Here is a 26,261-nt window from a genome sequence, read left to right on the forward strand (position 1 = left end):
GCTGATTGGCTCATATGTAGAAGCTGGCTGGGAATTAATATTATCCAAAGCTGATAAATCAAATAAAAAGTACTATAAAGATATTTAATAATAAAAAAGTCAATACTAGGAAGCTAATTCTGATAGTAAGAGAAAGGGAGGAAGGGAGAAAAAAGGAAAAGGAAACACTATCCATAGGAAAGAAATAATAGATATGTCTAAATAAAGAGGACTAGGGACATTGTGTATTTTTATCATTTTAAAGATAACAGAACAAAAATACAAATCTATCTAAAATATAATTCTTAAGCTATATCCCATAGATTTTGGTATGTAGTATTTTAATTTTTGTTATTTTTCTAAAAACTGTGTAATTTTTATTTGTATTTTCCCAATGACCCCAATGATTTAGGAGAAAATCTTTAAATTTTCCAGTTAAAGGTTTTGGTTTTTTTTTCCTGATTTTGTTATTAAAATCTAACTTGTTAGCATTGTGATTAGAGAATGGTGTCTAATTTGTACTTTCTGTTTTTAAAACTTAGCCTAATAAATCCTACTAAAACTAGGTCATAGAAAATAATGAATCAATACTATAGTTGATAAAGGTAGTACAATATGAGAAAAAACAGACCAGTCTTAACTTGTAAATATTGATGTAATGATTCTACATACGTCGTTCTTCAAGAATCCAGCAAGGTATCAAAAGAGTAACATATAACCATCAAGTAGCTTTTATTTCAGGAATGGAAAGATGGTTTGATAACAAGAAACTTATGAATAGCAAATTCTCAAAGACTTTTGACTTTTTAAAAATCTCAGCTATTTGTTATAAAAACTCTAAATTAGAATTGAAGGAAAATATATGAAATATTAAACACACACACACACATGTATATATAATACAGGTTTCAAATAATATCCTTTCCAGTGATATTTCCTTTAATGGAATCAGAAATTTGAGGCAGTATATAGCAGGGGTTATTTCTTTGGGTAAGGAGAAGCCCTTGATATCATGCCACATAAATATGGTACTTCCTTTGTGTAAGGATAGCCTATTTGGCATATTATAATGATAACTTTCACAAAATATATGATTATATACACTTTAAGTGTCGTGATTTTCAAAGGAGCAGTGTTTCTAACATAGATTACTTCTCAGATTGAGATATGCACCTTCTTAGAGGCAGAAACCATTGTGCAAGAATACTCAGAGTCACCGACTAAGCAGACAGTTGTTTCAGGAATATAAATTTTCAATGAAGATTGAGGATGGGGATAGTTAACTGATTTCACTGGTAATTCATGTATATATTAAAACAAAGATAGCCGTATTATAGAGAAAAATTAAAGTTTTTCCTAAATTATAATTGTAAAACATGAGAAATCAAAGATTTTTTTTTTTTATTTTTATGGGGCCTCTTTAAAATATTCCTCCAAATTCCTGGAGACACATATAATTCTAAACTGATGTTAGGAATGTTTTGGTGGAAAAGTTTAAGAGACACTGTCATACTGTTTTAGATACAAACATTTATAACATTTGAAACTATTATAAAACTATGACTGCTTTATAAATGATGGTTGTTATAACCTTAAAATAAAACACCTGAGTATTTTATAAAGCTCTCTGGTGAGAAAACATTTTAATTGTATTGCTAGATTATGCATGAGTGGTATTTGCTATTATTTTTGCTATTTGTGATAAACATGAATTATCGAATATCTACTAATTTCCTATAAAGGAAAAACTAAGATAATTCACTTTTTTTTGGCTAATCTACAAAAGCTTTTTTCTTACTTATCACAGTTATGGATTCATATTCTTTGACATTTCTTGTTAGAAATGATTACATATATACAAAGTTACAGGTAGGAGATTTATAACACCCAAAATAATAATGATCCTGTGCCTGACTAAACTGTTCTATATCTCTAATACAGGATTCATCATTCTTCACAAATTGTATTTAATTTTATAAGACTATAGAAAGAAATGCGACATCTGATAAGATCCTGGTGGGGCAAATTCACTCATTTAGAAATTATAGAACTCTTTGCAAGGCAAGAATAGTAGATATCCAATAATTAATTAGACACAGAATCTGTCTTCCAAGAGTTTATAATTGGATAGGGGAGATAAACAGTATACTATTAGTAACATTGCAATGAAAATAAACCAGAAAAAAGCCATTATTATATAAAGTTTATATTATGTACAACCTATATATAAAGTTTATGTTATATATGACCTATATTTCATATTATATAACAAATATTGGAAAGGGTCTAAAAATTGCTTTGATAAAAATTACCTTGGAGGACTGAGAAAATAACAGAAGCAAGAGAAACTTGGAAGGGAAAGAAAAAGTATGGTAATCATCAACAATAGGAATTTAAGTTTGCTTGTCCAGGAGATATCAGGGTGACTGAATACTTTATGTGTAGCACACCCTTACAGTATTAGGCACAGGGAGAACTCTTGTGTAACTTGTAAATTTCCAGAAGGCTATCAGGGAAAAAAACCTGAAAAATTATAGTTTAAAAGATTATGTGAACTTAATTTGTACAGTGGTTTTCAAGTTATAAATTTCTTTTTGTAACTGTGTCCCCAGTTTCTCTTTAACTTAGAAGTCATAAAATTTTAAGTTCCAAATTAAAGAAGTAATATTCATTGGAGTAACAAATATGATTCCTTAACTGATTGAGAAAAATGAGACAGCATTTACTAAATTTTAGGTTTAGGAATATAGGTTGTGTGTGTGTGTGTGTGTGTGTGTGTGCATGTATGCACGCATTAGTATGTGCTTACGTGTGTGTGTTTCAAATTACTGAGTATGACATTTTACTCTTCCTCCCCATGTTTCTCATGAACTGGAAATTGATAGAGCATGCTTATTTTAGGGATTACTGTTGATACAGACAAGGAATATTTTCTCATACTCAAACATTCATATGAACACCTGAATGCATAAGAGTAAGATTCTTTCTCTTTCTCTTTCTCTCTCTCTTTTTAATTTCCAGGCATAGATATTCTTCATCAACTAGGCCTTGGAGACAAAGATGTAAGACACTCATCATCAGTGACTGCTGTACCATCATCATCTACACCATTACCTCAGGGGGTCCATTTAACAGAATCAGGTGTCATTTTAACAAATGATGCTTATATTGAGTCACCTCTCATGAAAATTTTACCATTCAACTTAGAACAGCCATTTACAATATTAATTGGGTTACAGTCACATAGAGTAAACAATGCATTTCTCTTCAGCATTAGAAATAAAAATAGACTGCAATTAGGAGTGCAATTATTACCTAAAAAATTAGTAGTATACCTTGGAGGAAAGCAGTCTGTGTTTTTCAACTACAGTGTTCATGATGAGCGATGGCACTTCTTTGCCATTACTATTAGAAACCAAGTTGTTTCAATGTCTGTTGAGTGTGGAAAGAAATATTTTAGCAGAGAGACTCTTTTGGAAGTCCAGACTTTTGATTCTAACAGTGTGTTTACACTAGGAAGTATGAATAATAGTTCTGTCCATTTTGAAGGAATAGTATGTCAGTTGGATATTATTCCTTCTGCAGAAGCATCTGCAAACTATTGTAGATATGTGAAACATCGTTGTCACCCTGAGACAAACCATCTTCATACAACCATCGTACCAGCTGAGATACTGGAAAACTCTCCCTTGCCCAAACAATTTGGTGAAAAAGTGCTGTCTGAGGACACATTTACCAAAGGCAAAAACATTCCAAATATCATAAATAATGATTCTGCAACAGTCCATAAGCAACAAGAACACCAAATATCAAAATCTCAATTCATTTCTCTTCATTCAAGGAATGTTTCTGCTGTGGATCTTGTAAACCATGGGATTCAAGACAAAGAAATGATCACTGAGGAACATACTCAGACAAATTTAAGTCTGTCAATGACCCATCATCTCAAAAAGGCGAAAACAAATAGCAAGGAGAAATTTAGTTCTTTTTCAAATGTATCCGACAATGTCACACAACATAATGATAAACTAACTGGTCTGTCACCATTTAAGAAGATATCATCTATTCTTCCACATATAAAACAAGAAACAATTACTAATCTCAAGAAAGCTATCACAGCAAATCTACACACTAATGAACTCATGGAACTGCAACAGATTTTAAACACAACCTTATACAGAGTGACAGATGAGCCATCTGTGGACAATCACCTTGACCTAAGGAAGGAAGGTGAAATTGATCCTGATGCTACCTATCCCATCGAAAATAGCTATGAGACTGACCTTTATGATTATTATTATTATTATGAGGATCTTAATACAATGCTCGAAATGGAGAATCTGAGAGGGCCAAAAGGGGACACTGGACCTCCCGTAAGTTGTTGTTGTTGTTTTTTAAATCTGTCTTAATGCATTAACTTATCAAAAATCACTAGACTGAAGAATACAGAATAGATCAGGTCTGTTTCAGACATGTATCCTGGCTATAGTGATGAATTTACGGTTACTATAATGCATCCAGCCAGAATGCAGTGTTGGCTTAAATATTATATTTTTTGTTGTTTATATTGGCAGGCTGAAAGGTTACTTAATTCTGATAAAGTGGTGAGTAAGCTATATGTTTTTCTTGTTCAGTTGAAATTCAACCAAGAATTCAACTGCTGAATTTGGATTAGCATTCTTTATAAAAAAACCATAGACTTATACACAGTCATGTTAAGAGAAGGATATAAAAGTTATAGTACACTAAAGAAAAACACGTTAAATACATCAATTAAATTAATTGATAATCATTAAACACTTCTTTCAGCAAAATAATATCAAATGAACTAAAATAGAGAGTAAAATTTACTTTAGAGATAATTTGTAGTGAATCACTGCCTGGTAAAAAACAAAACCTTACATTATTGTTCTAAATGTAACATATTTCATTACATCTTTAATGGTATAGTTAATTTACATTTACAGATTAATAAAAGCTCCATCTACCTAATACAAAAAGTAACTAAGAGCTCATCAGCCTATTCAATGAAAAAAACAAGCAAACAGCCAAATCACTTATTTGATAATGTATAAACAAAACTATACGATAATAGATTGATGTTTTTAGCTCTGAAATTCTTTCGTTGTGTAGGTGTAATTACAGATGAGCATTTGAAAAATTTATAAATCATTTAAAACCCATTTTAAGCTATTTAAAATTACATTGGGGGGAGCTGGGTGGCTCGGTTGGTTAAGTGTCTGACTTCAGCTCAAGTTATGATCTCATGGTCTGTGAGTTCGAGCCCTATGTCAGGCTCTGTGCTGACACCTTAGACCCTGGAGTCTGCTTGGGATTCTGTGTCTCCTTCTTTCTCTGCCCCTGCCCCACTCACATTCTGTTTCTCTCTGTGTCTCAAAAATGAGTAAACGTTAAAAAAATCACATTAGAAACATTATGTTTTTGCCTTTTATGTTTGTATATGTTAAGTAATCAACTTTTATGTGTTTAGAAAATAATATTTTTAATCACAAGCAGACTAAAATATATATTAAAGTATTTCTTTATTTTATGAAAATAAAATTTGAGTCATTGTTTTAGTTCAGAAGCCATTGGATGGGAGAAGATGATGTCACTTGCTTAGCTTATGTTTCCTTTGTGGTTCTTGCTTGAAATGACTTGATAGGTATTGAACAACTCTTAGAGTGAATGTTTAAATGTCTTAAAATAAAGTATGAATAACATATAGAGAAATTCTTTTCAGTGATAGCAACTAATTATCAACATATTAGTAATAAAATTGAGCCACTGGGCAGGTCATATTAAGCAAATAGTTACGGAAGCCATTTACTTTCTTCAGTATGATGAGATGAGCATAAATCTCTTCTATAAGTCCCAAACTAGTCATTTCAATATTGGTGGATGAAGCAGTAATATTTAACAGATATTTACTTAGTTTCTGTTATGGGAAAAGCAGGAACACAAAGTATGGATAACACAGTCACTGCTCAGAAGGAGCTTACAAACTAAGTGCATAAAGTACAAATGTTCAAAAGCAAGAGAAGTGTTTTCTGAGGTGATCCCTATGAAAGATCGCTTAAGGCTGAGCTGTTCGGAATAGCTTGGAATAGTTCGGAATAATTCGGAATTGTCTTGTGGACAAATTAGTTATAATGTAGGCCTCAAAGAATGGATATAATTTGATAGGTGAAAGGAATGAACCTATTTTTTTTAATAGGAAAAGCAGCATAATAGCTATCATTTAGTGAGTTTTTACTTTGTGACAGATGCTTGACCATGCCCTTTAAATTCATTATCTTAAAATAACTTGGTGAGGTTGGAATTATTATCCCCATTTTTTCAGGTGAAGAAACTGAAACCCAGAAAAGTCAATTTACTTGCTCATAACCACATTGCTAATAAATGACAGAGCCAGGATTCACGTTTTTTGCCTCTAAAGCTTAAATTCTCTCATGATGTTAGACTGACTATTGTTGGACAAAGATAAGACCCAAGATAGATGTTGTCAGATTGTAGAGAGTCTTAATTATCAAACTGATAGTTCTTACTTTATCTCATTCTCATGGGGAATTTTGTAGGTTTCTAAGCAGAGATATTAATGGAGAAGTCAGTCTGTTAGTAGTGCCCAGCGCAGACAGGAAGTTCCCACTATCATCTTGATGTTACAAAACTAAGACATTAGGAAAATGTGAAAATGCAAAGGAAAGGTAGAATTCAGGAGATATTTTGAAGAAATATATGGGAAATTAATTGGACCTAGGGACAAAACAAAAAGGAAGAGAAAGATGACTTTAAAGTTTTAAGTCTGTGGACTGGGAGAATGGTAATACCATTACTAAAATTAGTAACTAAGAGAGGAAGTCGATTTTAGGAGAGGAAGTTAAGTTAAAACATTTCAGGTACTATTGAAAATTCAGTCAGCCTTTGGAAAAGTTGAAGAAGCTGAAATGAAAAAGAGAGATCATGATAAGAATGTAGATTCAGGAGTCTTCCTATCAATATCATAGCTGAAGGTGTAGGGTTGGATAATTTTCAAAGAAAGGAGTTTGGCATAGAGTCAAGAGTCAAATCGTGGGGAATGTTCACTTTGGGATTATGGAAGAAAAAAAGCAGAAGTGTGAATGAACAGTCAGATGGGAGAGAAGTATATAGTGTGCTGTCACAGAAGCCCAAGAAGAGAGTTTTGAGAAAAAATTGATCAGCAGTGCCAAAAGCTACATAGAAGTCAAAAAGGATGAGGACTGAGAAAAAGTGGAAGAAATGCATTAGCTCTTCTGATGGGAAAGTCAACTTTGTGAGTCCAACTTCAGCATAATGTAGAAGACTAAAGGTAGATTTTTTAGGAAGCTAATGAAAGTGTGAATGATGAAGAAATAATGAACTTTGTAGGGATTGTTGCACCACTTCTTGAAGTAGATGTTACCATGTGAAGTCTCAGGCCAGCCTGATTTTTCCTACCTGTAGGTGACCATTTCTTCTTTCATATGCCCGTACAGTTCTTTCATCATCTCTGAAGTTTATTAAACCTATATCAGTCTGTATGAGTTTTTTTTTCTGGTATGCCTTTGATATGAAGGTTATTTTTATTTGATTATAGAAACATCTCCCCTTATATCCTCAAATATTTTTCTTTTCCATTTTTCCACATTCTTCTTCAGGATGTCCTTTGTGATGATAGACATTATCATTTTCTCTACAAGCATGTATGTGTGACTGCTTTTTCTATTTTGTTTCATGTGAATTCAGTTACTCTGCACTCACATTCCTTCATTGATTTTTAAATTGTATTTAATCAGTTTTTATGGTATCAGACATGGCTTTCATCTATACTGGTTTCTTTTTTCTCTTTCATGTATTTCTTAAACTCTTCTGGTTCACATTTCATTACCTTCATTGTTATTTTTATTTCTTATAACTCTTCTTTGACCTCTCTTTTTATAGAAACATGGCATCTTGAAATCCTTTGCATCTATAGTGAACTATATGACTGGACTTTTTCTCTGTTGCATGAAGTAATTCCTCTTCTGGTAAATAATTTTCATCTACTTTTAATTTATGTTTCTGTCCTCATACTTTCCCCTCCCCTCAATAAGTATGTAAAGGCCCCTGGCTGGTTTCTTTCGGTTATTAGCCATTTTTAAAATAAAGGCAGCTCTGGGGCACCTGAGTGGCTCATTTAGTTAAACATCTGACTCTTGATTTCGGCTGGGGTTCTGATTTCATGGTTCGTGAGTTTGAGCCCCACCTCTGGTTCCGTGCTGACAGCATGGAGCCTGCTCAGGATTCTTTCTCTCTCCTTCTTTCTCTGTCCCTCCCCTGCTCGTGCTGTCTCTCTGAAAATAAATAAACTTAAAAAAATAAAATAAAAAAATAAATAAAATAAAGGCAACTCTAACTGGGGCACTATTTGTTTTAGAATAGCATAGGGAGAAGCAGAGGGAACTAAGGTGGAGTGGTACACAGTGTCAACTTTAGGTTGCTGCCTTTAAACATCATCTTATTATATTTATTTTGTCCTCTATCCAGAGACGTATCTCCTCTTACTTTCATGTACAATTTGTTATGAAATCTTTTATTTCATAGGCCCTCTAAGAACCAATATGATGATTTATGCTCCTGTCTTTACCCCCTGTCCCCACCAGACATCTTCTGAGGTTAGGAGGTTTGGTTGTAGATCATAACAATGATGGGTTCCTCCTCTTCAGTTCTACCTTTCTTACTCTTGGCTGTTTGAAGCTGTGTCTTCACTGGATCATTAATCATATCTACTGTGGCTTTCTCATTCCCTTAAGCCTCATCGTTGTGTAATCAAAGGATTTTTGAGATGAACATTCAAGACTGATAGTTTTAGATATCTGTAGCCTGTTCAAGATTTGAAATCTGAGGAGGTTTTTTTTTTTTTTTTTTCTGGTCATCTCTCAACATCTTTCCTTACCGCAAAGTTTCTCAGTATTTGGAAAATAATCTTCATATTTTGTGGTTTGTGGTTGCGGTCCTTTCCTGGTTTCGTTGGAGATGATTTTTTTTTTCTTTCAGTGTTTTTGTTGTTTTCAGTGGGTTTTGAGGGATGGAGGGTAGTTTTAAAAATGTTTTCATTCTGCCATGTTTTATGTAAATTCTCTAGTGATCTTTTTAAAAACACAAAGCAGATCACCTCAGTTAGCTGCTTAAACTCTTCAGTGGCAGAAGAATAAAGCACTTAGAATAAATGAAAGACTTTTTATCATAACCTGTACAGTGGTGTGTGATCTGGCCCCTGCTTACCTCTGCGGCCTCCTTTTGTGCCACTTTCTCTTACTCTCCCTGAGTGTTCTTTTTCTTCTTCAATAAGACTGTGCTTTTTGTTTGTTTCCTTTTACTCATGCCCTCGTTCATTTTATTCCTATTTTCTGGAATTTTACTTTCTCCTCTTTTCTAACTCTTATCCATATTTTCAGTATGAGCACTTACTTCCTCAGAGAAGCCTCCTCTGATACCACAAATAAATTAGGTGCACTAGCTATGTTAATCTCTCTGTTGCTTGCTTGTTCTCTTCTTTCATATCACTAAGTAAAATGTATAATTATGTGCTTATCTGTTAACGTGTGTCTTTTTTCTAGACTCGAAGCTGTCGGAGGGCTTGATGCTTACTAATGCTTATCGAATGAGTGAATGAATGAATGAGTGAATGAATTTTTAAAAGGAATTTTAGATGCAGGACTCCCAAGATTAATTGACCAGGCATTACTATCTTTTAGAAGTTTTGGTCTAGTGAATATATTTAAGACAATTATATATTTGATAATATATAATAATTACCTTAGTAGCCTGGGTGGCTCAGTTGGTTGAGTACCTGACTCTTGATTTCAGCTCAGGTTGAGATCCCATGGTCATGGGATCAAGCCCCATGCTGAGCCCCACATCAGGCTCAGCTGGAGCCTGAGTAAGATTTTCTGCCCTCTACCCCACTCATGTGCACTCTATCTAAAACAAACAAACAAACAAAAAACCCCTAGTAATTATAATATTATAACTAACATTAATTGAGTGCTTACTGTGCACCATGTATACCTTTAAAAAATTCATTATTCTATAGTTTACTGGTTAACTACTATTTCTCAGCCATAGTGGTAGTTATTCTATATACAGTATCTTTAATGATCACAATAACTGAAAGGTAGATCTTTATCATCAGTATTTTAAAGATGAGGAAACTAAGGCTTAGAAAGAGTAACTGACTTGTCCAAGGTCATTCAGCTAGTAAATCATTGAGGCCTGATTTGAACCTAGATTAGACAATTGCAAAACTGTTACTCTTTTCATGGAATTATGCTTTTTATTTTTTTAACTTTTTTTAAAGTTTATTTATTCTTGAGAGTGGGCATGTGTGAGAGGGGGAAGGGCAGAGAGAGAGAGAGAGAGAGAGAGAGAGAGAGAATCTGAAGCAGGGCTAGATCACATGAACCACGAGATCATAACCTAAGCCAAAATCAAGATGGTCAACAACTGAGCCCAGGCATCCCTTTCTCTTAATAACCAATAACCTCAAAGTTAAAGTGCCATTTTTAGTACTTAACTTTATTTATAGAAAATCACTTATTTTCATCAAACAAGTCATGCCGTATAAAATCAAATTTCTTCCCTGGTTTGTAGAAATCCCTATTAATCTATTCTCAGTGATTTGAAAATGCAAATTTGTGAAGAAGTTAAAATTGATTTTTATACAGTGCTTATTAAATAATTCAAATATTTCAATCATGACATAAAATAGACTTTCTTTCTTGCCCGGTATCTAATATTAATTACCTTTTCTATGTAATTGGAATACTGTTTTCTTTTGTTGTAATATAGTGTCATGGGGTAATAAACCAAACTAGACATTCTGTTTTAATTTTCCATTTAGTTTTTCATTTTTCTTATTTTTTGGGACTTCAAATAGATAGCTGTTCACTTCCGATTATAACAACAGAACCAGAATTGTGAAAAGGATTTCAGTTTTTTAAAAAAATAAGTGAAAGTCAATTTTTGATGGACGTTAGTGATATAATGATAGCTGTTAAAGTATTTGAACAGTTCAGGAAGGCGGATGCCCTCAGTCTGAGGTTGAATGGAAATAGTACTTCTGTCTCAATGTTAGGAGATATATGAAAGGTTTTATTGGGGTGCCTGGGTGGCTCAGTCAGTTAAGCATCTGACTTCAGCTCAGGTATTGATCTCACAGCTTGTTGAGTTCAAGCCCCGCATTGGGCTCTGCAATGACAGTGCAGAACCTACTTGGGATTCTCTCTCTGTCCTTCCATCTCTGCCCCTCTCCCACTTGCACTATCTTTCTCTCTCTCAAAATAAATAAATAAATAGTTTTGTTTTTTTTTTTTTAAATCAAGTTAGGGCATGGGAGAAGAAAAAATACAATCAAAGGAAAATGGTCAGCTTGAAAAATATAAAGAGGATTAGAAAACTTCAAAGCAGCTGTAATATTAAAAAAAAGGAGAAAGTTTTGAAGAATAGATAATATCAGAATGAGGAATGAGAAAAAAATGCTGCATAAAATCAAGGCTCTTAGGCCATGCTATCTGTTAATGCTAAGGCCAGCACTTTAACCTTGATATGCCGAATTTCAACATTCATGCTATTTTTAATGCAACCTTGAATGAATATTTGTAAAGTGGAATATGTGTATGCTCTAGAGACACCAAGAATAATTCCATATCAGCAGAGTGCTCTGCAACAATTAAGTGAATGCAACATGAATGAATGCATATGTTAACCACGTCTCAAATGAACATTTATTCTGCCCCAGTTGATTGTTAAAGTAAAAAAAGACGACATAAGTCATCACGTGAGGAAGTAAAGAAGGAAACTACTTCTTCCTATTCAATATTACTTAACATATTTAATATATTTAATATTATTTAGTATATTTAATCAGAATGCTTTAAAAATTGATCAGTGTTTGCTTTCTTACTTTGTTTTGCAAACCATTTAAGTCTCTGACTGAACTCCTGGTATGCTATACTTGGTGCAAGGCAGATTTATTACTGAATATACAAGAAGGATCTCATAACAGTTTAACACGTTATACAGATCCTTGCTATAAGTCTTTTAAGAGAACACAACATAGTCAGTGCTTTAATTTTTCCGGGCAAGTCTTTTGAAATGTGTCTGAAACGACCTGTAGTTGTTGGTCTCCCAACCCTAAATTGAATTCTGCCTTCAGTAGTAAAAGTAAATTTAGGTAAAACTTACCCACAAAACTACTAGTTATGGTTCCTGTAAAAGCCAGATACAGTGGCTGTAACCATAAGTCACAGACTTCCTATGGCCATTTCTGGCCAGATTAAAGAGGACACTTGAGTTTCAACTCTCACCCCTGCTGATTAGGGTGAGGGGATTCATATTACTTTAAAATCATCATCAGCTGGGAACTGGGGACTGAAAACAAAGCCCTAAAGTGGGAATCTTAATAAGTCTTGTGAGAAAAGATGTGTCTATAATTGTGCCTAACATCTTGGCATTTGTTTTCCAAGGGTCCACCTGGTCCAGCAGGCATCCCAGGCCCATCAGGAAGGAGAGGTCCACGGGTGAGTAAATAGGCTCTGTGTCCCACTGCTGTTAGAATTAGTAACACTGCAGTATGTTTTTTTCCCCAGCATCGTACAGTATGTACTTCCTTTGGAAACCTGCCTGGGTCTTCAAACTTAGTCTACCTTTGCCAATTCAAGAGAAACTCAGGAACACGTGCAGCTTGTTTATTTGAATGTAAACACCCAGCCAAGGCACTCTCTGTGAACCTGCCTAAGAAGGATTATCAAATTTATAAATTAGTGCTACTTGTAACATTATTCTTAGTTATAAAGCGATCTCATGGGTAGTTGATAGTTCGAGGCGGGGTTCATTTGCTTTGGGAAATGAAGAGGAGTGGGTTGCCTTAAAATAGTACATTCCTGGATTACATCGTGGAAAATGCTGGAGCTACTGACTAGAAAAATAATTAACCTGAGGAAAAAGCTGCCTTAAGGATCAGCAGTGGTTTCTCACATTACACATGTCCAACAAAAGATTTACTGCTGTGTTAAAATTTGTTTCTTTCAAACCTAAAAAATAAATGTGGACTTTCACTAACAGAAATTCTTCCAAGAGCCAGAAAAGGAACTGCAACCGTGTGTTATAAAGATAGATGCACATGCCGTGTATAATCCACTTTCTGTCCCGATTTTTGTCTATCTTACACACAGTATAGTGAAAAAGCGTCCTGAAATATTACTTTAAGTCGTCCATATTCACAGTCAACTCCTGTCCTCATACGGACAAGAAGGCGCAGACGAACGCTCACTGGCTGTAGCTGCGGTTACACATTTGTTTCACTTCTCTATACTTGACCTATCACATTCCTCCTACAGTCTCTCATCCACACGCCCACTCTCCCATAGCCGGCAGACCATTTCCATCCTTCTGGCTCTCTGTCTGGATCCCACCTTTCTGGGGACTGGATCTCTCTCCGTACCAATCCCATTCTCTATCCACTCCTGAGGCTGTTCTCCTACAGCAAGACCTTCAGTCTGAGTCTCCATCTATTCTCATAGTACACCAGTTTCCTTCCCTCATTTCTATCTATTTTTTTCACTTATTTGTCTAATCCTTTCTTTAAGGAAGGAACAGTATTCCTCTTCTCCAGGCTAATTATTACATTTGTGTTCCTAATTTTATCTCCATTGCATTATTTAACTTAAAACTTGCAACTTCACATTTTTTTCTCTCCCTAGATTTTAGCTCATGTGGCAACAACCAAACCATTATCCCTTTTCAAAAAAAAAAAAAAACCTCAAACTTTCACTGTTATTAATTTTTCCTAGTTTTTGTCCTAGCTCACTGTTGTTGCCCTATTGAACTTTATAAAATAATAGTTTATGCCGTGGCCCTACATCAATGCTTATGTGTAAAGCCCCATAAATTTTTCCATCTATTTTATTAAAATTTATTTTAATAATAATTTAATCTAATAATTTTTGAAGGTTGCAAATGACATATCATAAAATCTAATTGTTTTCCTTAGTTTTAGCCTTGCTAGATATACCTCCAATATTGCCATTGCTGACACCCCTTTCCTTTCTGAAACACGATGCTCTATTAATTCAGAGTTGAAAAGACAGAAAAATAAGTAATTACTAACTATATGTTATATGTTAAGATAGAGGTATGGCTGAAGAGCTGAGACGTGGGTACCAAACCCGAATGAGTGTAGGGGGCCTGGAGACCTGGAAGGTTTTCTAGAGGTGGATCTTAGTTCCTCCACTTGATGGTTCCATAAGCTTAAGTTTCTTCACTTGTAAAGGGGAGTAAAAATAGCCACCTTGCAGGATTGTCATAAGGATTAGTAATAAGAAATGTAAAGCATTAACGCAGTTATTTACATATAGTAGGCACTCAATAAATAGAAGCAATTATTAAATTCAAACCAACAAGTATTTATTGAGTGTCTAATATGTTCCAAGTGCTATACTGGTAATACTAAAAACAGTCCGTTTTCAAAAAATTTTTAATCCTAGAACTAAATGGCACATGTCATAAAGTAGTTAAAAGGGCAATAAAATATTTAAATAACAGATTAGAACAGTCAAATAAATGTCCTAAAGCGATATACAGTTAAGTACAAGTTAACTTTACATGTAGCAATTTCTATGAAAGCTAGTAAGAAAGAGAAATCACTTTATCATGGTATATCTAGGATTTAAAAAACAGGTGGGGGGGGGGCACCTGGGTGGCCCAGTTGGTTAAGTGTCAGACTCTTGGTCTCAGCTCAGGTCTTGATCTCAGGGTTGTGAGCTCAAGCCCCACATAATATTTATTTATATAAAAGAATAAATAAAATAAATAAAACTGAGGTGGGATCTAGCTGACACTTGAAGAATGATTTGGGCAGCTGTAGGGGGTAAAGTTAAATGAAATGAGTCTTTAAGAGATACATAATGGCATAAGTAAAAACTCAAGTACAGAAAGGGTTAACACATGTTGACTGGAGTATCCATTTGCACTTCCTTGTTTTTAGGCTTCTTACTCTGCATAGCTTCTAGAAGTAGCACTATGCGGTATGGCTGGAGATAGGGGTGAAAAATAAAGGAGGTAAACACCTCAAGACAGTGTTTTGAATCAAAAGACAGAAACTGTAGTACTGCTCTAGTGTAGCTCTCCTTTCCAAGACTGAACAATCCAACATCTCAGAAAAAATTAAAAAAGCTTTGTGGAAAAAAAAAAGAGGTAACATTCATTTTAATTAAATTATGCTATGAAATATTTATACTGACTGTTATTTGTATCTAAAACAACTGTTTTATAGTCAGTTATAACTGACTGTTATTTGTATCTGTTCTAAGATCGATCTGACCTTTTTTACTATTTGCAGGGCATACCAGGGCCACATGGAAATCCTGGGTTACCTGGATTACCAGGTCCAAAGGTGAGTGATGACTAGTGAGTATCATGTTATTTTCCTGACATTATTAAAGAAGGTCTTTAACTCTTTTTAAAATTGAAACATAGTTGACATAAATATTATATTATCTTAAGTGTACAGCATGATGAGTCGACACCTGTACACACAGCGAATGATCACCACAGTAGGTCCAGCCGCCATCTGTCACCATAAGTTACCAAAAGTATTTTTTCTTCTTATGATGAAAACTTTCATGATCTATTCTCCTGGCAACCTTCGAATATGCACTACAGTACCATTGACTGTGTCCCCATGCCACACATCACATCCCCATGACCTATTTATTTCACAGCTGGAAGTGTGTACCTCCCAACACCTTTACTCATTTTGGACATTTGGCAACACCCCTTTCTACCCCGCCACCACCACTCTGTTCTCTGAATCCATAAATTTTGTTTTGTTTCTTCACCTGTTTTTTGGATTGCCCGTATAAGTGAGATCATATAATATTTGTATTTCTCTGTCTGACTTATTTCACTTAGCATAATGCCCTCAAGGTCCATCCATGTTAACACAAATGGTAGTATTCCATTTATTTTTATGGCTGAGTAGTATTCCATTGTGCGTGTGTGTGTGTGTGTGTGTGTGTGTGTGTGTGTTTATACCACATCTTATTTATCCATTCATCCATTGTTAGACACTTAGGTTCTTTTCATATCTTGGCTATTATAAATAATGTTCCAATGAACATAGGGGTGCATTTATCTTTTTGAATTAGTGTTATTATTTTTTTTCTGATGAAATGCCCAGAGGTAGAACTGTTGGATCATATGGTAGTTCTTTTTTTAGTTTTTTTTTTTTTATTTTTTGGAATTTATTTAGAAAGAGAGAGAAGGGGAGGGGCAAAGAAAGAGGAGACAGAGAATCCATCCCAAACAGGCTCTGTGCTGTTAGCACAGAGCCTGATCTGGGGCTTGAACTCACAAACCATGAGATCATGACCTGAGCCGAAACCAAGAGCTGGACTCAACCGACTGAGCCACCCAGGTGTGATCATATGGTAGTTCTATTTTTACTTTTACTTTATATTATTACTATATTCCCTTAGCTGTATTTTTCATCTCCATAACTTATTTATTTTTAATTTCTTTATGAAACTCCATACTGTTTTCCATAATGCCTGCACCAGTTTACCTTCCTTCCAACAGTGCATGTGAGTTCCCATCTTCACATCTTCATGAACACTAGTTATTTCTTGTCTTTTTGATAATAGCCATTCCAACAGGTGTGAAGTGATAAGTCATTGTCGTCTTGATTTGTATTTCCCTGATGACTAGTGATGTTAAGCACTTTTTCATGTGCCTGTTGGTCATCTGTATATCTTTATTGGAAAAAAAAAGTTCCTATTTAGATCCTATGTCCATTTTTTAATTGACTGTTTTGTTTCAATGTTGAGTTGTATGGGTGTTTTTTTTCCCACTTTCTACCCCTCTTATTTTTTTTAACTTAAATTTTAGTTAACATGTAGTGCGATATTGTTTTCTGGAGTAGAATTCAGGGATTCATCACTATGTACAGCACCCAGTGGATATTACATCACCCATCTAGACCATCTCCCACCCATCTCCCTTCATCAATCCCCAGTTTGTTCTCTATCATTAAGAGTCTCTTGTGGTTTGTTTCCCTCTCTCCTCTTTTCCCCCCTTCCCATATGTTCATCTGTTTTGTTTCTTAAATTCCACATATGACTGAAATCTTATGGCATTTGTCTTTTTCTGATTGACTTATCTCACTTAAAATAATGCATTCTAACTCCATCCATGTTGCAAATGGCAAGATTTCATTCATTTTGATCGCTGAGTAATATTCCATTATGTATGTATACCATATCTTCTTTATTCATCAGTCGATGGACAGTTGGACCCACTCCATAGTTTGGCTATTGTTGATAATGCTGCTACAAACATTGGGATGCATGTACCCCTTTGAATCTGTATTTTTGTATCCTTTGGGTAGGTATCTAATAGTGAAAATGCTGGGTCACAGGGTAGTTCTAATTTTAGTTTTTTAAGGAACCTCTTCTCCAGAGTGGCTGTACCAGTTTGCATTCCCACCAACAGGGTAAGAGGGTTTCCCTTTCTCTACATCCTTGTGAGTTTTTAAAATATATTTTGGATATTAACCTCTTATAGGGTATATAAATTGGAAATGTTTTCTCCAATTCAGTAAGTTGTCTTTTAATTTTTATGATGATTTACTTTGCTGAAGGTTTTCAATTTGATGTATTTCCACTTGTTTATTTTTGCTTTTGTTGCCTTCACTTTTGGAGTCAGATCTAAAAAAAATTGCCAAGAATAATGTCAAGGAACTTATTGCCTATATTTTCTACTAGGAGTTTTATGGTTTCAGGTCTTAAATTAAAATCTTTAATTCATTTTGAGTTTATTTTTGTGTATAGTATTAGAGAGTAGTCTAATGTCATTCTTTTGCATATGGCTGTCCACTTTTCCCAAGGCCATTTATTAAAGAGACTATCTTTTACCCATTGTATACTCTTGCCTCTTTTGTTATAAGTTAATTAACCATATGTGCATGGGTTTATTTCTTGGCTATTTATTCCATTCCATTGATCTATGTGACTTTTTTTATGTCAATACCATATTGTTTTCATTATCATACTTTTTTAATATAGTTTGAAATCAGGGAGCATGATACCTTCAGCTTGGTTGTTCTTATCAAGATTGTTTTGGCTATTCATGGTCTTTTGAGGTCCCATACAAATTTTAGGATTATTCGTTCTATTTATGTGAATGTGTCATTGGAATTTTGATAGGGATTGCATTGAGTCTATAGATTGCTTTGGGTATGGACATTTTATTTATTTATTTATTTATTTATTTATTTATTTATTTATTTATTTATTTATTTATTTATGTGTGCTTATTTATTTTGAAAGAGAAGGAGAGAAGGAGGGAAAGCAGGCAAGAAGTAAAGAGAGTAAGAGAAAGAGAATCCCAAGCAAGCTCCCCACTGTCAGCACAGAGTCCAACACAGGGCTTGATATCACAAACTGTGAGATCATAACCTGAGCCAAAATCAAGAGTCAGGTGCATAACTGACTGAGCCACCCAGGTGCCCCTATGGGCATTTTAATATTAATGTTAATAATATGAATTCTTTCACTCCATTTGTACAGAATATATTACATTATTTGTTCTTCAATTTCTTTTGTTAATATCTTACAGTTTTCAGCATACAGTTCTTTCACCTCCTTGGTTAAATTTATTCCTAGATATTTTATTCCTTTTGATGTAATTATACATGGGATTGCTTTTTAAATTTCTCTAATAGTTCTTTGTTAGTGTATAGAAATACAACAGATTTTTGTATATTGGTTTTTACCCTGCATCTTTACTAAATTTATTAGTTCTGACAGTTTTCCAGTTGAGTCTTTCAGGTTTTCTATATATAATATATTATCTTCAAATAGTGATAGTTTTACTTCTTACCTTTCTTCTTTTTTTTCATGTTTGTTTGTTTGTTTGTTTGTTTATTTATTTATTTTGAGAGAGAGAGATAGAGCATGAGTAGGGAAGGGGCAGCCAGAGAGGGAGAGAGAGAATCCTACGCAGGCTGTACACTGTCAGTGTAGAGCCCAATGCAGGCCTCAAATCCACAAACTGTGAGATCATGACCTGAGCCAAAATCAAGAGTTGGACACTCAACCCACTGAGCCGACCTGGCTCCCCATTCCCTTTCTGTTTGGATGCATTTTATTTCTATTTCTTGCTTAATTGCCATGGCTAGAACTTCTAATACTATGTTGAGCTAAACGTAGTAGTAGTGGGCATCCTTGTCTTGTTCCTGATCTTAGAGGAAAGACTTTCATCCTTTCACCCTTTAATATGATGTTAGCTTAGGTTTGTTATACATGGCTTTATTATGTTGAGGTACATTACCTCTATACCCACTTTGTTGAAAGTTATTATCATAAATGGATGTTGAAATTTGTCAAATGTTTTTCCTGTATCTACTGAGATGATCTTTGATTTTTAGCCTTCATTTTGTTAATGTGGTATATCACATTGATTGATTGGCAGATGTTGAATCATCCTTGCATCCATGGAATAAATCCCACTTGATGATCCCTTTAATTTATTGTTGAATTTAGTTTGCTAGTATTTTGTTGAGGATTTTGCATCTATGTTCATCAGGGATATTTTTCTGTAGTTTTCTTTTTTTGTAGTATCCTTGTAAAATGCGTTAGGAAGCATTGTCTCCTCTTCGTTTTGGAAGAATTTGATAAGCATTGATATTAACTCTTCTTTACATATTTGGTAATATTCACCAATGAATCTGTCTTGTCTTAGACTCTTGTTTGTTGGGAGGGTTTTGATTACTGCTTTAATCTTGCTGGTAATCAACACATTCAAAAGTTTATTTCTTCATTATTCAGCCTTGGAAGATTGTATTTTTCTAGGAATTTATCCGTTTCTTTTTGGTTGGCCAATTTGCTTGTATATAGTAGTAGCTTGTTCATAGTAGTCTCTTATGATCCTTTGTATTTCTGTGATATCAGTTGTAAATCTCCTTTTTAAAAAATTTTATTTGAGCCCTCTTTTTTCCCAAGTTAGTCTAGCTAAAGGTTTGCCAATTTTATTTATGTTTTCAAAGAGCCAGCTCTTAGTTCATTGATCTTTTTTTTTCTAGTTCCTTGAAATGTAAAGTTAGATAGTTTGAGATTTTTCTTGTTTCTTGAAGTAGGCCTGTATCACTATGCACTTTCCTCTTAGAACTGATTTTTCTGCATCCCATAGATTTTGGTAAGTTGTATTTGTATTTTAATGGCATTTTTAAATTTCTCCTTTGGTTTCTTCATTGACACATTGGTTATTCAGTAGCATGTTGTTTAATTTTCATATATTTGTGACTTTTCCATTTTCTTCTTCTAATTGATTTTTAGTTTCATATCTTTGTGGTCAGAAAAGATGTTTCATATGATTTCAGTCTGAAACTTATTGAGACTTGATTAGTGACCTAATGTATGATTTATCCTCGAGAATATTCCATGTGCACTGAGAAGGATATATATTCTGCTGCTTTCGGATAGAATGTTTTGTATATATCTATTTAGTCCATCTGATCTAATGTGTCATTAAAGGCCAGTGATTCCATATTGGTTTTTTATCTGCATAATTTATCCATTGATGTAAATGGGGTATTAAAGTCTATTGTATTAATGTGAACTTCTTCCTTTAAATCTATTAGAATTTGTTTTGTATCTTTGGGTGCTCCTATGTTGGATGCATAAAAATTTACAAATGTTGTACCCTCCTATTGGATTGACCCCTTTATCATTATGTAATATCTTTGTCTTTTACTATAGTCTTTGTTTTAGTCCATTTTGTCTGATGTAAGCATAGCTCCTCCAGCTTCCTTTTGGTTTCCATCTGCATGGAAATTTTTTTTTCCATCCCTTTACCTTCATTCTTTGTGTGTTTTTATATCTGAAGTGAGTCTCTTATAGGCAGCAAGCATATAGATGGTTCTTGTTTATATATCCATTCAGCTACTTTATGTCTTTTAATTGGAGTATTTAATCCACTTACATTTAAAGTCATTATTGATAGGTATGTACTTGTTGCCTATTGTTTTTTGACTGTTTTGTAGTTTCTCTCTGTTTCTTCTTCTCTTGCTCTATTCTGTGTTTTTATGACTTTATTTAGTATTGTGCCTATATTTCTTTCTTATTGTTTTTTGTATGTCTAGTATAGGATTTTGCTTTTTGGTTAACATGAGGCTCAAATATAACAAATATATATATACAAATATATATATATACATATATATTTGTTATGTATATGTATGTTGTATATATAACATATATACATATATATATATATTTGCTACATATGTTGTATACAACATATGTATATGTATATGTTGTATACAACATACATATACATATATATATAACATACATACATATATGTATATGTGTGTGTATATATATATACATATATATATATATATATATGTATATATAATGGCTTATTTTAAGTTGATTAGCAACTTAAATTTGGTCAAATTCTGAAAGTCTACATTTTTACTCCCTCCCACATTTTATTTATTTTTTTGAAGTCACATTTTACATTTCTTTATACTGTGTGTCCCTTAACTAAGTGTTACGATTGTTTTTACTACTTTTGTCTTTTAACCTTCATAGCAGTTTTATAATAATCCTCTACCTTGCTGTAAACTTACTTACCTTTACCAATGAGATTTTTACTTTCATATGTTTTTGTGCTATTAATTAATGCTCTTTCTTTTCAACTTAAAGAAGTACTTTTAACATTTCTTGTGAGGCCACTTTGGTAGTGATGAACTCCTTTAGCTTTTGCTTGTCTGGAAAACTCTTTATCTCTCCTTCAGTTCTGAATGATAATCTTACCAGTAGAGTATTCTTGGTTGTTTTTTTGCCTTTCAGCAGTTTGGATATATTGTGCCTCTTCCTTTTGGCCTGCAAAGCTTCTGCTGATAGTCTTAGGGGAGTTTCCTTGTAGCTAACAAGCTGTATAAAGTCATCTTGTTCCTTGCACAAGAAATAATCTGTACATTCAAAAGCAAGTTACCTGAATTATGGCAAGAACAAGTTAAGGCAATTGCAAGTTCAGAAAGGTTTAACTGAAATAGGAAATTCAACACACAATGGAATCTCTATACAAGCATATTTGGATTGATGTGCTTCATAAAAAATCGTTAGAACCTAGAGCTTCCTTATATAAGTTACATGTTTTGAAGCACACAAAGCTTCTGGTAGAATACTTGTATGGGGCTGACATTTAAGAAATATTATTTTTCTTTTCTTGAAGGAGCCACTTATAAGGCAACTAAGCAAATTAGAAATGTGACTTACTGAAAATACCAGACTTCTTATTTGGTAAATTAAACAAAAAGAGGGGCACCTGGGTGGCTCAGTCTGTTAAGCATCTGACTCTTGATTTCAGTACAGGTCATGATTTCAAGGTCACTTAGCATGGAGCCTGCTTAAGATTCTCTCTCCCTCTTTCTCCACCCCTCTCCAACTCATGTAGTCGCGTTCTCTCTCTCTCTCTCTCTCTCTCTCTCTGTCTCTCTCAAGTAAAATAAAAAAGAATAAGAATATACCTTAAGACAGTATGTAAATATATTCTATTTATAAGGCTAGGTTAACATTTATAAGAATAAAGCTGGGGTGCCCAGGTGGCTCAGTCAATTGAGCGTCGACTTCAGTTCAGGTCATGGTCTCGTAGTTTGTGAGTTTGAGCCCCGTGTCGGGCTCTGTGCTGACAGCTCAGACAGAGCCTGGAGCCTGCTTCAGATTCTGTGTCTCCCTTTCTCTCTGCCCCATCCCTGTCTTGTACTCTGTCTCTCTCTCAAAAATAAATAAACATTAAAAAAATTATAAGAATAAAGCATATTTTGCTAAAATATTCTAGATTTATGCAAAAGTGAATCCAATTTATTTTCTGTTATGCTTTTACAATAAAATTAGTATTTATCATAAACGACAAGAAATGTAAACTGATCTTGGTAGTTCTTATCTCTCTTCAGATGATATGAGTTCTCACGCATGTGCTGATCCCTTCGTGATAGGCTCTTAGTTGTTTGAGGGCAGGGGCCAGAACTTACACATCTTTGCATTTGTGTCTATCCCAGTGCCCAGCGTGTGTTGGGCACTCAATAAATGTTAAACTGAATCAAAAATCTGAGTTAACATTAGTACCAAGGCACTGGTATCATAAGGGAAAGAACTTCTCATATCTGACAATTATTATGTGTGTGTCATGTCATTCAGTTTCATTTCAATTAATAGTACCATTCAGAGTAGGTTTTATTACCTTTTCCTTTGCCCAGAAGAAAACACACTTAGAGAGCTAAGTACTTAACCAAAGTAACACAATTTATAACTGGCAGAGTTGCATTCAGAACTGAAATCTGTCTTACTCTCTTCCTAATACCAGGTTGTCCTTCAAAACAGGAGTTATAAAACACTACCTGAAGGAGGAAGGGTAGAGTGGGGTAACCTAATGGAATTTAAAGACTTTAATTCATTTAACAATAGTGATGAAACATGTCTATTCCAATGGTCCAGCTTATTCTGTGGATACTGATAATAACATATAAAGATAAACTGCACAAAGAGTGACACTGACCTCTGGTCCCTGAGACCTATGTTCTTAAATTGTTAATAGCATAAGTGCCATACAAAATTTTAGTGGTTATATAGCAACTTTTTTTCAGCATTAGTGAGACTAGTATTATTTAAAATAAAGACAATTGAGCTCATTAACTAAAATCATTAGCTGAAATCAGGGGACTAACATCAGAAATGATGTCATTCTAAAAAAAATATAAGAAAGTAAAGACCATTTCCTATTTACTGGAGAGAATGGCTTTTTTTTTCTTGTCAGCAAATGCCATCTGAGTTCACAGTTTACCATATTTATCTACTTAATGAACTTTATTTGCAGGGCGATGAATAGTTTTATTACTATTAATTAAACACAAGATTAATTATACAATAGATCTTTAAACGTAAGTAATGAATACAGAGTCTATATGTTCAGCCTACCATATACTTATAATTCTAGTCCAGGCAGTCTTTCTGTGGTCAAGATATTTCCTTTCCCAGAAACACTTCTTAAAGGAAACTTAAAATCTTCCCATAAACGTTCGCAGTTTATCTTACTTTAATCAAGGTCAATAGTTCCTTCAAATTTAATCCAGTTATTGAGAAAGACAAATACCATATGATTTTACTCATATGTGGAATCTAAAAACAAAACAAAACAAAACAAAAAAATGAATAAACAAAGAAAAAGAATCAGACAAATAAATACAGAGAAAAACTAATGGTTGCCAAAGGGAAGGGGAGAGAGATGGGTAAAATGGTGAAGGGGATTGGGAGGTACAGAATTCTAGTTATGGAATGAATAAGTCACAGGAATAAAAGACCCAGCATAGGGAATATAGTCAATGATATCATAATATTGTATAGCGATAGGTGGTAGTTACACTTGTGGTAAACATAGCATGATGTATAAAGATGTTGAATCACTGTGCTGTACATCCAAAGCTAATGTAACATTATGTGTCAACTATACTCAGTTAAAAATGTTTTAAAATTAAATTAAATTAAAAAAAAATCTTTGCCAGTAAAAAGAACTCCAAAAAACTCAAGTTTAATCGAGTAAATGAAACATCTAACCTTAATAAGCTACAACAGTGTCCTATTAGTAGTATTAAATTAAATGTTATTAATAATACTTAATATTGAATCACAAAGAATAATCGTAGTGTTATCTCTATTCCTGGTTTCGACCCTCTGTCCCCATGTCTTCTAAACAAGAAGTCCTATTTTATTTATATGTGAATAAATAAATGTATTGAATATAGATGCGGACCCATTCTGAGAATTTTTGTTAAACCAAATTGCTATGAAAATTTTTCAGTCCTGCATTTTGAAAATATAAAGCATGTTAAGATGCTAAAGACTGAGGTGCTTCTGTTATTCTGGTCAACATAGGGACCTTCTTAAAAGGACCAGACAAAATAGTACGGTCCTTTCTTTTGATTCCGTGCTTGTTATTTCAGTTAAAACATGACTTAAATATATTAAAAATGCCTCCTTCTGGGTATCAAAGACTATTAGGGTCATGTCAAAAGGATTCTGGAGCCAATTTGTAAGACTTCTACCAGCCAAAGAATGATGTGATTTGAACATCATTAAGGATAATAACTGCAGTGGTTTGAATCACATCAAGTATCTCTAAATCCTTGAGTGATAATGATGCTAAATGCAAGCAGACACACAAACCCTCACCGGTCACCTTTAGATGATGCTAAGGAATGACATCTCTGAAATTGTCACATCCTCTCATACAAACTGGATATTCAACTCTGAGTTAGTGTCAGACTCCACAGGCTTAAGGGCTCAGTCCCACAGGACTATCTATACTTGAGATGCCAGCCACAGAGGGCTTGTCCAGGCTATTCATGCTACTGTTTGGCTAACTACCAATTCAGTGTCTCCCACAATCCTGCACTCCCCCAGGTTTGATACTGGGTTAGAACAGCTCACAATTTCAGGAAAACATGTTTCCCAGTTTATTATAAAGAATTCAACTCAGGAATAGCTAAATGGAAGAGATGCATATAGGGCAAGGTATGGAAGGTGGGGGACTCGGAACTTCCATGCCCTGTCTGGGTGTGCCACCTTCCTGGCATATCACTGTGTTCGCCAACTGGGAATCTCTTGGAATCTCTTTGTTCAAAAGTTTATGTAACTCAGACTCTGGCACCCCCTCCTCTCTCTTAAATTCCCACCCTCTAGCCACTTTTTTGCCTTTCTGGTGACTAGTCCCCATCCTGAAGCTATCTATGGGCACCACCCTGAGTTACCTCATTAGCATAAACTCAGATGTGGTTAAAGAGGATTGTTATGAATAACAAAAGACACTTGTATGACTCAGGAAATTCCAAGGTTTTTAGGAACTGTGTGCCAGAAGCCAGGAACAAAGACCAAATATATATTTTTATTATACCACAATATCATTATTTTGAAAAAAGACAAATAAAAGAAAAATAAAGGGAAAGAATAAAAGTTTTCTTTAAAAAGCATCTTGCTTTTTTATCTTTTTTTTTTTATAGAATTTAACATCAGGATAACTAAATAGTTGATGAAAGGGTAGTTTCTCTTCATAGAAAAAGCTAGACAATGAGGAAAGCATGTTAGAAATTTAAATTACCATTTTTGTAATCCTGGTGAGGAAAGGCTTGAAAAACAACAAAAATAACCCAGGAAGTCCAAAGGCCTTAAGGCAGGAGGCTG

At 34.1% G+C, this 26,261-nt stretch overlaps 1 protein-coding gene across 1 annotated transcript in view; it reads left to right on the forward strand.

Moving 5' to 3' along the window:
* The window catches only part of COL24A1 (collagen type XXIV alpha 1 chain), a 410,128-nt gene that overhangs the window by 18,940 nt on the left and 364,927 nt on the right, over positions 1–26,261 (forward strand). Inside the window, exons 4-6 of the mRNA XM_047871498.1 lie at positions 3,001–4,352; positions 12,486–12,539; positions 15,359–15,412. Coding sequence (XP_047727454.1) covers positions 3,001–4,352; positions 12,486–12,539; positions 15,359–15,412 — 1,460 coding nt within the window. The remainder of the gene's footprint in view (positions 1–3,000; positions 4,353–12,485; positions 12,540–15,358; positions 15,413–26,261) is intronic.

Source organism: Prionailurus viverrinus, chromosome C1 (assembly GCF_022837055.1).
Source record: "Prionailurus viverrinus isolate Anna chromosome C1, UM_Priviv_1.0, whole genome shotgun sequence".
NCBI lineage: Eukaryota > Metazoa > Chordata > Mammalia > Carnivora > Felidae > Prionailurus > Prionailurus viverrinus.